Below are 12,361 nucleotides of genomic sequence, written 5' to 3' on the forward strand. Positions count from 1 at the left end.
GGTTTGGGGACTAGGAGGCTCTGGTGAAGGACTCTGAACAGGAGCTGTTGGCAGGGAGGGTAGGAGGAAAACCAGGGTGGGGTCACCCTGGGCAACGAGAGGGTCATTGGCTGAGAGTGAGGATGGGGGTGGGGAGTGGAGGTCTGAGGAGCAGGGAGGGAGGTGTAGGATCATCTTCTAGGGGAGTGAAGGGGGAGAGGCTTGGGGGATGTAGTTGGATTGCCGGTGGCACCGAGGGTCATCTCCAGGTTAGTGGAGCTGAATCAGAGTGCAGCCAGCCAGCCTGGACATGTGTTCGATCTCATGCTTGTTCAGCTGCAAAGAGACAGGTGTGGAACTGATTGGAACTTAGAATAACCAGTGTTGGAGTTTTGCAGGTAGGTGCCAGCACGATGATGAGGGCAGCCAAGGGAGTTGAAGGTGCATATTTGAGTGGTGAAAGCAAAACGTTGGCTTTGACTTTTGATAATCTCTGTGTTTCTCTTTTTGGCCCCATTCAGTCTCTTTATAATTTAGAATTGTTGTAATTTTTTTCACTTAAGATTGTTCTGCCAAGTGCAATTTTAATTAAGAGCACTCTTTCCAGTGAGCTTGCATAGGTATCGTGTTTGTTTGTTTCTGTCTCCCGTTGATAAGCTCGTATAAAAGTGCTGCAGAACTAGCTGTTTCAGTGGGGAAATCTCCAGCCTCTGGTGGTGGGAGAAGCAGCCCAGCAGCTCTCTAAGTCCACCAATCCTTCCTTCCCCTACCGCTAGCACCTAGTATTTGAATGATTTTTCCTACTTTAATATTGCCTTTGGCTGTTCATCTCTCCTGACTTCCTAATAAACTTCTGAGGGCAGTACGTAGCTTCCGTTGTGTATACACTTAAATAATTGGCTCTCAGGCTCGAAATGATACCCATTTTGTTCCCACTTGCCTCTGTGGTGAAGGATGGGCTGGCGGAAAGCTGACTGTTGGTGGAAGTGCTGTTTGCAATGCTCTCGTTCTCTGTATGGGAACCTTCCGGGCCGCTGCTTCCCAGTGTGCAGCTTAGTGTTGGGTTCTGCCATCCTGTCCTATCACGAGATCCAGGACTCCTCTGCCCATCTTGGGAGTGCTAGCCCAGGGTGTTTCTGGGAAGCCCCGCCCAGTGTGAGCCTTTAGCCAGGTTGAGCAGGTAGTCTTTGTGAGTGCTGAAATATTTTAACCAGATGTCCCTCCTCCAAATAGGGTCCTTTGTCCTGGAGGCTCATGGAAACATGAGCTGCCCATCTGCCTTTGGGCCCAGGCTTCTCAGGTTGCAAGAGGATTGTTAGACACCAAGGAGATTTTTATTTTTATAGAGAAAAGATCCACAAAGACTGAGAAGGTGACGAGGAAGTAAACAAGGTGAATTTTTTTTTCTGGAAAATAGCTGGTGACCTGTGCACATGTGGAAGGCAGAATAATTTAGTGCGAGGAGACCCTTGAAGACTGTGTGAGAGACTAATGGAGTTCACTCTTGCATTGTGATAAGGAGGATAAAAAAAGCACCATTAAATTCTAGATAGAAAACACATTCTGATCTGTATGTAGTTCAACCCATTTATTTGAATAAACTTACTTAAATATAGTTAAATATACTTATTAAAATTTAAGCATGTAAATATTTAACGTCTGCTATCCATCACTGTATTAGGTCTGAGGCAGCTAAAACGTAAGGTCCTTGTGTTCCAGGGCTTATTGTGCTTCCCAGAGTGGGCACATGCTAGACAGCGGTAATAAGCACGAGCTGATCTGATTGCAGCCTCAGTGGACAGAGAAGATTTGTCCTCCAGGAGTGATAAAGGCCGAGTGCCTGCCAGCACAGGTGGTGGTGGAGTTAGTGCTGTTGAAATTCAGATAAGGGAGGGAGCCCTGCCGCCAGGGAGGCTGCCAGCGACTCTTGGAGAGGCAGGACTTAAAGGATAAGGAGGATTAGACAGGGGTGGGGGGAACCTGGGGGTCAAGCGTGAGGAAAGGGGAAGGTGCCAGAAAGAGGAATTTGGACCTAATTCTCTAGCCTGGGAAAGTGGCTCAGCCTAGGTTGTTCCACAGGACCCTTAGCTTCTATGGGAACAGAGGAAAAGCCACTGTTTTCACCCTAGACTTGCTTTCTTCCAACCGTTTCTTCTCATGTTGGCTGACATTACCCAATCTGCCAAACTAGAAATGGCATCGTCATGCTCAGATCCTCTCTTTGTGTCACCTCCTGTGATCCACTGATTACTGAGCCAGACGGTATATTTAATCCTGCTCTACTATTAATTTTCCCTGCCCCTTATAATCCCCACTCCTCTCAGTCTCATTCCCACCCAAACTGTACTTCCAGATCACAAGTAGAAATTCTGCAGTTTCTCTGCTCTAACACTCCTGGTGACTCTGCACCATCCATGCACAGGACCAAGTCTAGACTTCCTGCCCTTCTGGACCTGGCCCCAGCCCCTTTTTCTGGCTCTGTTCTGGGCCTGACCCATCTAGGAGACGTGGTTTGGATGGTAGAGTATTCAAATTTCCCACAGTTCATGGCTGTTCAAAAACATTGGGGACATCAGTTCCCAACATACTTTCCTTATTAGCCATTCATAGCCACAGTACAGAAGAAGCTTCTATGTTTATAATCTCATATCATCAAGGAAAAGTTAAAATATGTTTAATAACTCATATTTTAAAAGGCAGCATAAAGATAGATGCCAGATTTGGGGAGGATTTTTACCCAAAATAGCTGAAATTTTTTAAGAATCTAGTGCTTAAAGAGATAAGTTTCAGTTACCTGGAGAACCCACTTAGGAAGTCCAGTAAATGAAATGTGGTCAGCAGGGCACATGGAGATCCTGTTAGATCCTGTCAGCAAGAGAGAGCCGCAGATAAGCAAGCAGGACTGGAGTAAACATGAGGAAGCGATGGCAGGTACTCCAGATGGCAGATACTCCAGACTCATCTACACCAGCTCCAGAGGCAGGTGCACGGCCCGGGGCGGTGCTGGGCTCAGGCAGGGAGGCTGGGGATCAGGCCCCAAGGCCCTTAGCAGAAAATATGCCTTTCTGGTTTGAATGGCATTTCTGGGACATTGAGGCAGATTTTTTTTTTTTTTTTTTGGCTGAGCACTTGGAAGGTAAGCAAACACAAACACATTTTGGAGGAGTCAATTGCCCCTCATGAGTGTGCTTTAGTAGCGCAAGCGAGCAAGTGCTCCAATCCCCATGGAGTAAGATCAGAAGCTGCAGAATAGCAAAGGTGCAAAGGACCTTTGGTGAATGGACCAGTAGTGAGGCCACCTTCCCTCAAATAGAACAGATCTCTTGGTCAGGAGACAGTGATGGCAGTTTTAATGGGGGAGGAAGGGTCATTGTGGGCAACCCATAAGGAGGCAGAATCCTCAGTGACCATGGAACCATTTTACCAACCAACCCAGTTCAGTCTGCAGTGTGGACATTCCATATACATTTGTAGCAGAGGTGTGGCCAGGATTAGCGCAGGCAGACCTGTTCCTCCCATGGGGGCTGAGGTCTCCTCTTTCCTGACTCTGAGCCAGTGGGGTGAGGTGGAGTGGGGGGTAGGAAGGAAGTCAGTGCTGCCCGACAGAGCAGGCGGCTGCCTGGATTACCATGTTGTCGTGTGTCTCCTCCTATTAATCCTCATTGGAACAGCAGGTAGCCTGAGAAGCCTGAATCGTGTATTAGTCCCCCGCTGTTGTGCCACGTATAAAAAACAGATGAGCTTTGTTAGCCAGTGAGTTTGTGCAGTCAGTTCTTACTGAAGTCAAGCTTTTGGTCCAAGGGAAAACAAAGCTTCGAGATACATGGAACTTTCTTATACCTTCTTGAAAATGCAAGTCATGTTGCCCGGGGAATACTTCTCTCACCAAGTGTTCTGCACCCTGCCAACCTTGGAGCTATGGAAGAGGCAGCTGAAGTTATTCCAAGAAAATACTGGCAGTTTGGTAATAAAAGGAAATATCGTATCTCCCCTACCTCTAGGCTGGGTTTCTAAGAGTGCACATGGTCAGAAGGAAACTGCGCTTAACTTTGGGAAATGATTACTTGCTGGGCTTCTGGACACACCGGCCGGGTGTCCAGGCAGTGCTGGGTGAGAGTGAGCTCGGGCCGTGTGCAAAGACCCACAGTGCTGCCTGCGGTGTGATGAGCGAGAGGGTGCCAGCTGGTGGGACGGGTGTAGATAAACAGAAGCAAGTAGGTGTGGTGGCGTGCAGCCTGTCCAAGTTGCTGAAGCTTGCTGCCAAATGAAGACTGCCGGCATCCTCTCCTGGGCCGGCTCAGGAGCGGAAGGGTGCCTTCTCCCTGCTAATTAGGATACTTTTAAAGCACTTCCTTCTGATACAACCAATACTCTGGAGAAGGTGAACCACGTTAGTGGGAGTGACGGTGCGAGTGGATCTAGTGATGGAGCAAGCGGGAGGCGAGGTGCTGCAGGCCCTGAGCAGTCCTTCCTGGCAACCGAGTGACCCACATGTGACTCTGCTGTCTGTCCACAAGCAGGAAGGCACTTCCCCATCAGAGGAGGGAGACTTTCCACGGAGAGTTTTGAATGGAAGCTGGGAAATGCGTTCCAACCAGGTCAGTGCAATTGCAGGCGGGCTGAAAAGCCATAGAGGCTTGGACCAAGTTTACTGTGGAGGTTTCTCTCCAGTCTCATGTAGGGGGGGTTGGGAAGCCGTCGGGGTGGGTAGTGAGAGTAGGAATGTAGCAGTGAGCAGGAGTCTAGGTGATTAATCCCACCATGGGTGAAGCTTGGGTTTTGTGGCTTCCTAGTTCTAGGATATTTTGTAAGCCTCTGTGGAGCAGAAGTTTTCTAAAATGCAAGTCAGAGAAAAATGGGCCCTTCCTCCTTTTTATTTTTTTTTAAAGTTACTACTATATTTTGTTAATCTCCATATTTCAACTAAGTAAACATTTTGAAAATGTTGCTGTACAACGAAGCTGCTTTTGTTAAGCAAATGAAAGTTTTGTTGCTCCAAAGGTCAGGTCATGAGCAAAAGTAGGGCAGTGTAACATTTTGTAAAATGGTGCCTTAGTAGCATATCTGAGTGGGGCTGGGGGTCTGCATGGGGTCTTTTTCATTGACATAGATGGAAAAAAAAGTACTTTTGAAGGCATTCTACTAGTTAGATACAAGGGAGAGTTCTTATAAGTACTTTGCCTCCTCTAAGACTTTTTTCTGGTGTTTATTGTTTAAAAAGTCCCAAAAACTAAAGGAAATTTTGTGAAAAGAGCTTTATGAAATGTACTGTGTGTGAGATTTACATATGTTGAAGTCACGTGGTACTTGAATATTGAAGACAGAAACTCCTTTTGAGTAAGGATTCTGCATTTTACTGTCATGTTTTTAAACCAAGGATATAATTATGCTCTGAAGTATTTATTTTAAAATACTAAAAGTGTTCTTTGGCGTGCTGAATTTGTGGAAAATTCCAAGAGGAATTTTCTTGAAACCAAGAGGTTTCAAGGTTTCTTTCCCAGTAAATTTAGTAACAGAAAGTGTAGAATCATTATTCAGCTGTTGCCAGTTTGGGTAGCTTTGACACAGAGTAGGGGTTAGTGTGATTTGGGGGTAAGAGGACGGGAGCAAGGTGATAGATAGAATCCTGCAAACTCCATGCTCAGTGAATTTTAACTATTCTGTTTTCCAAAGTAGTTGTATAGTTTTAAATTTGTTTCTCTTAGTAGCTAAACTAATATGTGCTAAATCATTTAGAATCTTAAAGGGTGACAAAACATTTAATGTGGATTTTCATATGTTGCCTATTTATGCAATACAGGGTGAATGTTTATATTTTTAGCTGAGTGTTTAAGATAGTGAAATATTAAATATTTGGGGGGATGTGCTTGAGAACATTTCTTTAAAATGTCCAACCTATTTACGAATTCCAATCTATATCTGAAGTTTGGAGATGTGACATATGCTAGTGATTTTTAATGGCCAGCATTAATCTCCCGTGACTAAGGGGGCAAACCTGGTTAGAGGATCCCCTTCAGAAAGGAGGGCCGGGGAAGAGGCCTTGGTGGGGCAGATCTGAGTGCAGATCCACACTCTGCTGATTACAGGTTGTGGGGCCTGGGCAGGTGAGTCTTGGACTCCTCGAACTTCCCATTCCTCATTGCCTCACTTTGTAGATTATTATACAAATGCAAAATAGTATTACTGTTGCCAAAATTATACTTTTCAGTAGACTTTCCATCTCTGAGATCTGTTAGGTATGCTGTTTATCTGGATAGGACTGTGTTAACCCAGTAATCTGGTCTGAGCACAGTTGCAACTGTTTTTTTCTAAAGCTCTTCTTCTTCTTCTTCTTTTTTTTTTTTTTTTTTTAAATGAGATGGAGTCTCACTCTGTTGCTCGGACTAGAGTGCCGTGGCGTGAGCCTAGCTCACAGCAACCTCAAACTCCTGGGCTCAAACGATCCTTCTGCCTCAGCCTCCCAAGTAGCTGGGACTACAGGCATGAGCCACAATGCCCGGCTTATTTTTTCTGTTTTTGGTAGAGACAGGGTCTTGCTCTTGCTCAGGCTGGTTTTGAACTCCTGACCTCAAAAGATCTGCCCGCCATGGCCTCTCAGAGTGCTAGGATTACAGGCCTGAGCCACCATGCCCAGCCAAGTTCTGCTTCTAAAAGTAGCACGTTGCTCATTATAAAAAACAAATTTATCATGGGGAGAGGGGAATAAAAAAGTATAAAGAAGAAAATCAAAACAACTATTTTCTCCCTACACGTATGCAAGTATGTTTATGTGTACATACATATATGGGTTTTTTTTATAAATATGGGATCAGATTATACATACTATTATTTACCTTGCATTTTTTACTGCATATTTTGTGGACAGTTTTCTATATCAGTATATTTATACACACATCTATATCATCATTTTTGATTGCAGTCCATTGTTAAATTTAGGATTATTTTTAGAATTTATATTAATTATCCTCAAATAGGAGAAATTTGTTGTAGCTGATTTATAATTATGAAAACCAGACTAAAATAGTCCGTTATACTTGAGTCCTTATTCACTGTTAACAATATGTTGACTCAAACAATATGTTGACTCAAAGTTATAAATCAAACTTTGGACCTTGATAACTAACACTTATTTAGCACTTGGTATGTGGTAGGTACCTTGGTCTATCACTTAATCACTTTAACAACCTCAGGAGGTATCATCACTTCCCATGGTTCTCATTCCACAGATGAGAAAGCAAAGGCTGAGAGCTTAGGTTGCCTGAAGGATTTAATTCCAGGTCCATCTGACAAGAAGCCCTTGCTTTTCCTTAGGGACATTGAAGTCTTTCTCAATATACTGGGTGAGATAGAGTTTTGAAAATATCTGAGTATTGAAAAGCTGCTAATTTATAGCAAATGGAAAATTAGCTTTCAGGTGGCACTTGATTCACAAAAGACACAGGTAGCTGTGAATATTTAAAAATTGCTATTAATGGTTAGTGGATTTGTTCACTTATATTTTATATTTCTTATACAGTGTAGATAGGTTATACTTTTGGGGTGGAATCATGACTTTGAGCAAGCTGTAGGTTTTTTTTTATTCTTCTATGTTTTGGACAGGCAGAAGGAAAACAAGTCTTTTTTTTTAAGGCGTAACTAGTAAAAACTGGAAGTCTGGAGAACACTCCCCCATCCCATTAGAAAATCTCTCTTGTTTGCTGTTGTGAACAGGGGTAAGCCTGGGGAGATTCCTAGGCATTCAATTCTGAAAAGGGGAGGGAAAGGGAAGAGGACCTTCTTCCCATACATACCCTGCTGGGGAGAGCATGCTAACTGGAGAGTAGAGGCAGGGGCCTCAGTGCCTGGGCCCCAGTGTTCTCATGGAAGCTTCCATAGACTTCTGGGCTGCTTCCTTGGGCCATGGCCTTTCAGCCCCAGGAGGATGTATAGGAGCCTGCCACTGAGACTCCCCCTTCTCCAGCCCCTCCTTACCTCTCTACCTGCATTAGGGGGTGGGGAGTGGTTGGAGGTCACTGGGAACTTGTTCCAAGTGCGTGCAGAATTCCCCTTCTTTCCAGAAACAACTGCCTAAGCCTCCTTACTACATGACTGTATTGACCTCTTTGGCCAAGCTTGGCTGATGTTTTTATTTGTCATCGTATTCTGTATCTGGCAGACCTCAGTCCTCAGGATCAAACTATTGCATGAGTGAACAAATGAATGAACTAGAAGTGAATTTATGTTGCAGCAGAGAGGGCTGATGTTGGACACATTGAACTGATGGTGACTCTAAGGTTGTGTGGACTTACCATTTTTAGAAAGCAAGATATAGAATTTTGTCTTAGGTGGAGGGTGGTTAGGTTGGGTTTTAATTTTGCCTAGATGAAATCAAGCTGACTCAGCTGGCACAGGTATATATCCCTCCTAAAATAAAGGGGAAAAGATGAAGTGGGATGATCTAGTCACTTACAGAAGTAGAAGTGACTGTCTATTGCCATGGAATCATCATTATCAGTTGTTACTAGAATTTTATTTGCATTTCTAGAAAACATAACAATTGGATTTTTTAGTTTTTCCTAAAAGTGGTATCTGCTGGATATAAACATCAGTAACAAAGTATAGAAGCATGGGTTTTTTTCCCTCTAAGACAAATAGTACTACATTTATATAGTTCTGCGTGTTTTTCTCCTTGAACCTATCATGGATTGTCTTTCCATGCAATGCATATGAATTCGCCTATTTTTTTTTATTACATGGAATTCTATTGGATGGACTATATTTTATGTAACCTGTCTCATAGAAGAATATTTAGATGGTTTCCAGTTTTTCACTATTTAAATGTAGCAATGAACATTCTCATGTAATTGTATATCTATGTGATGAAATTCCCAGAAGTGGAATTACTAGGACAAAGGCAGTAGTCATTTAATATTTTGCTATATTGCCTAATTGCTCTCTAAAAAGGTATACATTTACCTTTCTACAAACAGTGATTCAGAACTATTTTTCCTTATACTCTTGTTCACTATATCATCAAACTTGTAAATTTTTACCAGCCTATTGAGTGAAAAGTGATAAATTGTTTAAATGTGTATTTTATTAATTTAAAGAAAGATTTATCAGATACTTGTATTTATTTCTGAGGATTATTTTAAGTAGCAAGTAGCAAGTTAAGTAGCATTTATAGAGTAGTGCTAACTTAAAAACATTAGGTTTATACCTGTCTTTTAAAGAAATGTATTTGTTTTATGTGTAGCTGGTCATGCCTATAATTCTAGGCAGAAAGCAATGCATTCATTAGCCATTATAATATATATTTTTGTGTGACAAAATAAAATACTAATGGCATTATTTTATCAAATCTGAAAATAATTTGCAGTCTATCAACAAAAGTAATCCTGAGCCTATTGACTTCTGTTGTGTAATATCTGAATTAACTTAATGTCATTGGTGTTGACATTTCTTTTAACTAATGATAATATTTTACATATCTCATATATATCTTTTATATCATAATCTTATTCATAATTCTGGGAAATGACATAAAGGAATTATGACTTTATGGTTTCAAATTAGACTATTTCATTCAAGCATGAAAAAATATTCCAAGCTACTACCAGTTGCTTGATAGTGACGAGCCTCTCATTTAAAAGTTCTTCCTTTGGGGAGAGCCTTGAAACATGGAGTATTATCAGAGAAGATTCCGAAGCAGAAAAGTGCTGTTGATTGATAAAAGTCTGATGGAATAGTTGTTACAGTTGGCGTAAGTTAAAAGCAACGGATTCTCTGGTGTGAGGCGGTTGATGGTAAAGCTGTGTGGCAGGAGATTGCAAATGGGTCCTCCGAGATAATGCTGTGAAGTGCTCCTTGGAGAGGTGACTACCATTATTTCATAATTTGTGAATTTCTCAATTTTATTGTGTTGTATATTGAAAACAATACATTTGTGTGTATGTGTGTATTGAGGTTTGTCAGTTTTATTGTTAATTTTTTTTTCCCAAGGCAAGTATCAGTACACTGCATATTGGTTCTCAGTAAGATTAACCTTTTCCCTTGTGGTTGAGAGATGGAAACAGGCAATGGAGAGCCCTTTGTACAGAATTACCCAGAAAGTGCACAGTCTGCCCTCTGGAGGGCAGAGATGGGGACGATGCATACACAGCCCGGCACATAGTAGGCTCTCATACATGTTTGAATGCCTGAGTTCTTTAAGTAGATAAAATTTAGGTAATTATACTGGAAGCTCTTTCTGGACCTTTGTGAACATTGTTAAAGGACAGGGTAAAGGTTGGAGTTGGGGGTTGGGAGGAATATGTACACAGGTTTTAATGATTCCTTTTCCCTATCAGTAAAATGGGGGGAAATGTAAAGGACCCTGTAGCCTCCCTGTTTGGCTAAGTTTTGTCCTCAGTTCATTATCAGACATTTGCAGTGTTGACCATTTAAGTCCCCTTTGGCTCTCAGGCTTCCCTGCGATACTGTAGGGTGGGCATTATTTTTACTTCCATTCTATAACTGAAGGAAACAGGCCTGGGTTTGCTCATACCTAAGACTATCAGACATAACCTCAAGAAATTCACAAGTAGGAAAGACAAATATTTAACTAAATATATGTGAAAATGTTCCCTAGAGTATAAAGCAATGTACAAATGTATCATCAATTCATCATTGTAATCATCTTTATCACAATTGTTAATATTGTTGCCCAAATTAGAGTGATTTAACAAAATATTTTCTTCCTTGCCTTAGCCAAATGGCAAAAGCACATTTATTTTCTGGTTATAAAAGTAACAGTTGTTTTTTTAATTTGTGTTTTAAAAATTGGAAAATATATACCAGATATTTGGAAAATCAGTATGTCATAACTCACCCAAAGATAACCTCAATTTTGTGTATAAATACAGAAGTGTATACCCCTGTATACATACATACATGGAGATTTAACACGGGGACATTGGTTGTTCCTCAATTTTTCCTCAATGGGGGTTTCAGAGACTGACACCTCCCTTCTGTATACGTAGGGTGGTTTGGTTAAGATCCTTTCTTGAGTCAGGCATTCTTTCTGACCCTCCTTCCCCTGCGAATCTGTGGTAGCCAGAGAATTCCTAGAGAAGGCTAAGCAAGGCACTGATTGATTCTCAAGTATTCAGGATGATGTAGATGGTCCAGGAACCGTTGCCACCTCTGCCTGTGTCCAGCCTCCTGTGTAAGTGGGGTTGCCTCCAGTGTGTTTGCAGTTAGAAATAATGAGGAAAACAGTGCGAGTGCTTCTGAAGTGACAGATAATACTAAGGGCTGAAGTCAGGGCTTCAGGGCCCGGGCAGTTCAGCTCACCTACATGTTAGCCCTGCTTGCTATTGGCAGGTGGGATACAGCTGTTTTTCTTTGTTAAGTTTTCTTCATTTTGCTTTTCTGTGTTGTAGTCCTTTCCTATAATTAACATGGATAAAAAGAAAAGTTAACCTCAGAAGTTGTTTTTAAAAAATTTAGAGCCTGCTGGACTTCTGAGCTGGATTTAAATCCCCAGCTCTGGTACTTACCTTGATTTGTGGCCTTGAATGAGCTTTTGAGTCAGTTGCAACAGTGAAATGGTGATGTTACTTACTTCTAGAATGGTCTTGAGTAGGAGAGATATGAAATGCCATCCTCATAAAATAGCATTCCGAATCAATCATTAATTGTTTGCTGTCATTGGATCTGTGTGCATATTAAAGAATCAGGACTTTTTAAAAATGAATTCTGTGCAAGTTCTGATGAATAGAGTTATATGGGGTGGAGGTTATGTGTTGGAAAAGTTGCAAACATGTGTAACACTTTTGCCTCATAAGTTCTTAAGGGTGCTGCACATCCTTCAGAGTGAAAGACATCTGGAGGATAGGTGAGCTATTGGTATGCTATTTAAAGATGATATAGCTCCAGGTATAACTAAGAGATCTCAAAAGTAGCTAGTGGGTTCTTCAATTATACATGTGTTAGTATTGCTCTTTGATTTGTGATCACAGCCACTTTCTGACAAGGCATGTTCTTTCTGGTTTTTTAATTTCACATTGGCTTTGAAACCTTTCTTCAAAACATGCCACCCAGTTTCTGATGTCTTCATACCAGACTGGCTTATCCAGGGCTCTCATTTTCCTTTCTGGGCTCCATTTTGGTGAACCAACAGTTAATATATTTTCTTTAACCTATCTTTTTTTAAAAGCTCTGGCACTTTGAGCAAATTCCATGTGACTTGGATGCCTAGAGCTGTAGCAAAGAATTGAAATTCATTTTTGGATTCCTCTCTGTGGCCTCCTGTGTTTCCAGTCCCTTCTAATCCTGATGTCTACTATACTAATAGTTTATTAAAAATTAAAAAGCTAGCAAAAGTTCTTCCCTAACCTGGTGTTGGGTCTGCAGAAAAGTC

At 41.8% G+C, this 12,361-nt stretch overlaps 1 protein-coding gene across 3 annotated transcripts in view; it reads left to right on the forward strand.

Moving 5' to 3' along the window:
• The window catches only part of ATP7B (ATPase copper transporting beta), a 70,246-nt gene that overhangs the window by 11,612 nt on the left and 46,273 nt on the right, over positions 1-12,361 (forward strand). The window contains exon 1 of one of the 3 annotated variants that reach the window (XM_012782654.3): positions 1,980-4,577. The exons of the other annotated variants lie outside the window; for them this stretch is intronic. Within the exon in view, the coding sequence (XP_012638108.2) occupies positions 4,404-4,577 (174 nt within the window). The 5' untranslated portion in view covers positions 1,980-4,403. Of the gene's footprint in view, positions 1-1,979; positions 4,578-12,361 lie in introns of those variants that run through there. 3 annotated transcript variants of the gene reach the window in all.

This window comes from Microcebus murinus, chromosome 13, assembly GCF_040939455.1.
Source record: "Microcebus murinus isolate Inina chromosome 13, M.murinus_Inina_mat1.0, whole genome shotgun sequence".
NCBI classification, from domain to species: Eukaryota; Metazoa; Chordata; class Mammalia; order Primates; family Cheirogaleidae; genus Microcebus; species Microcebus murinus.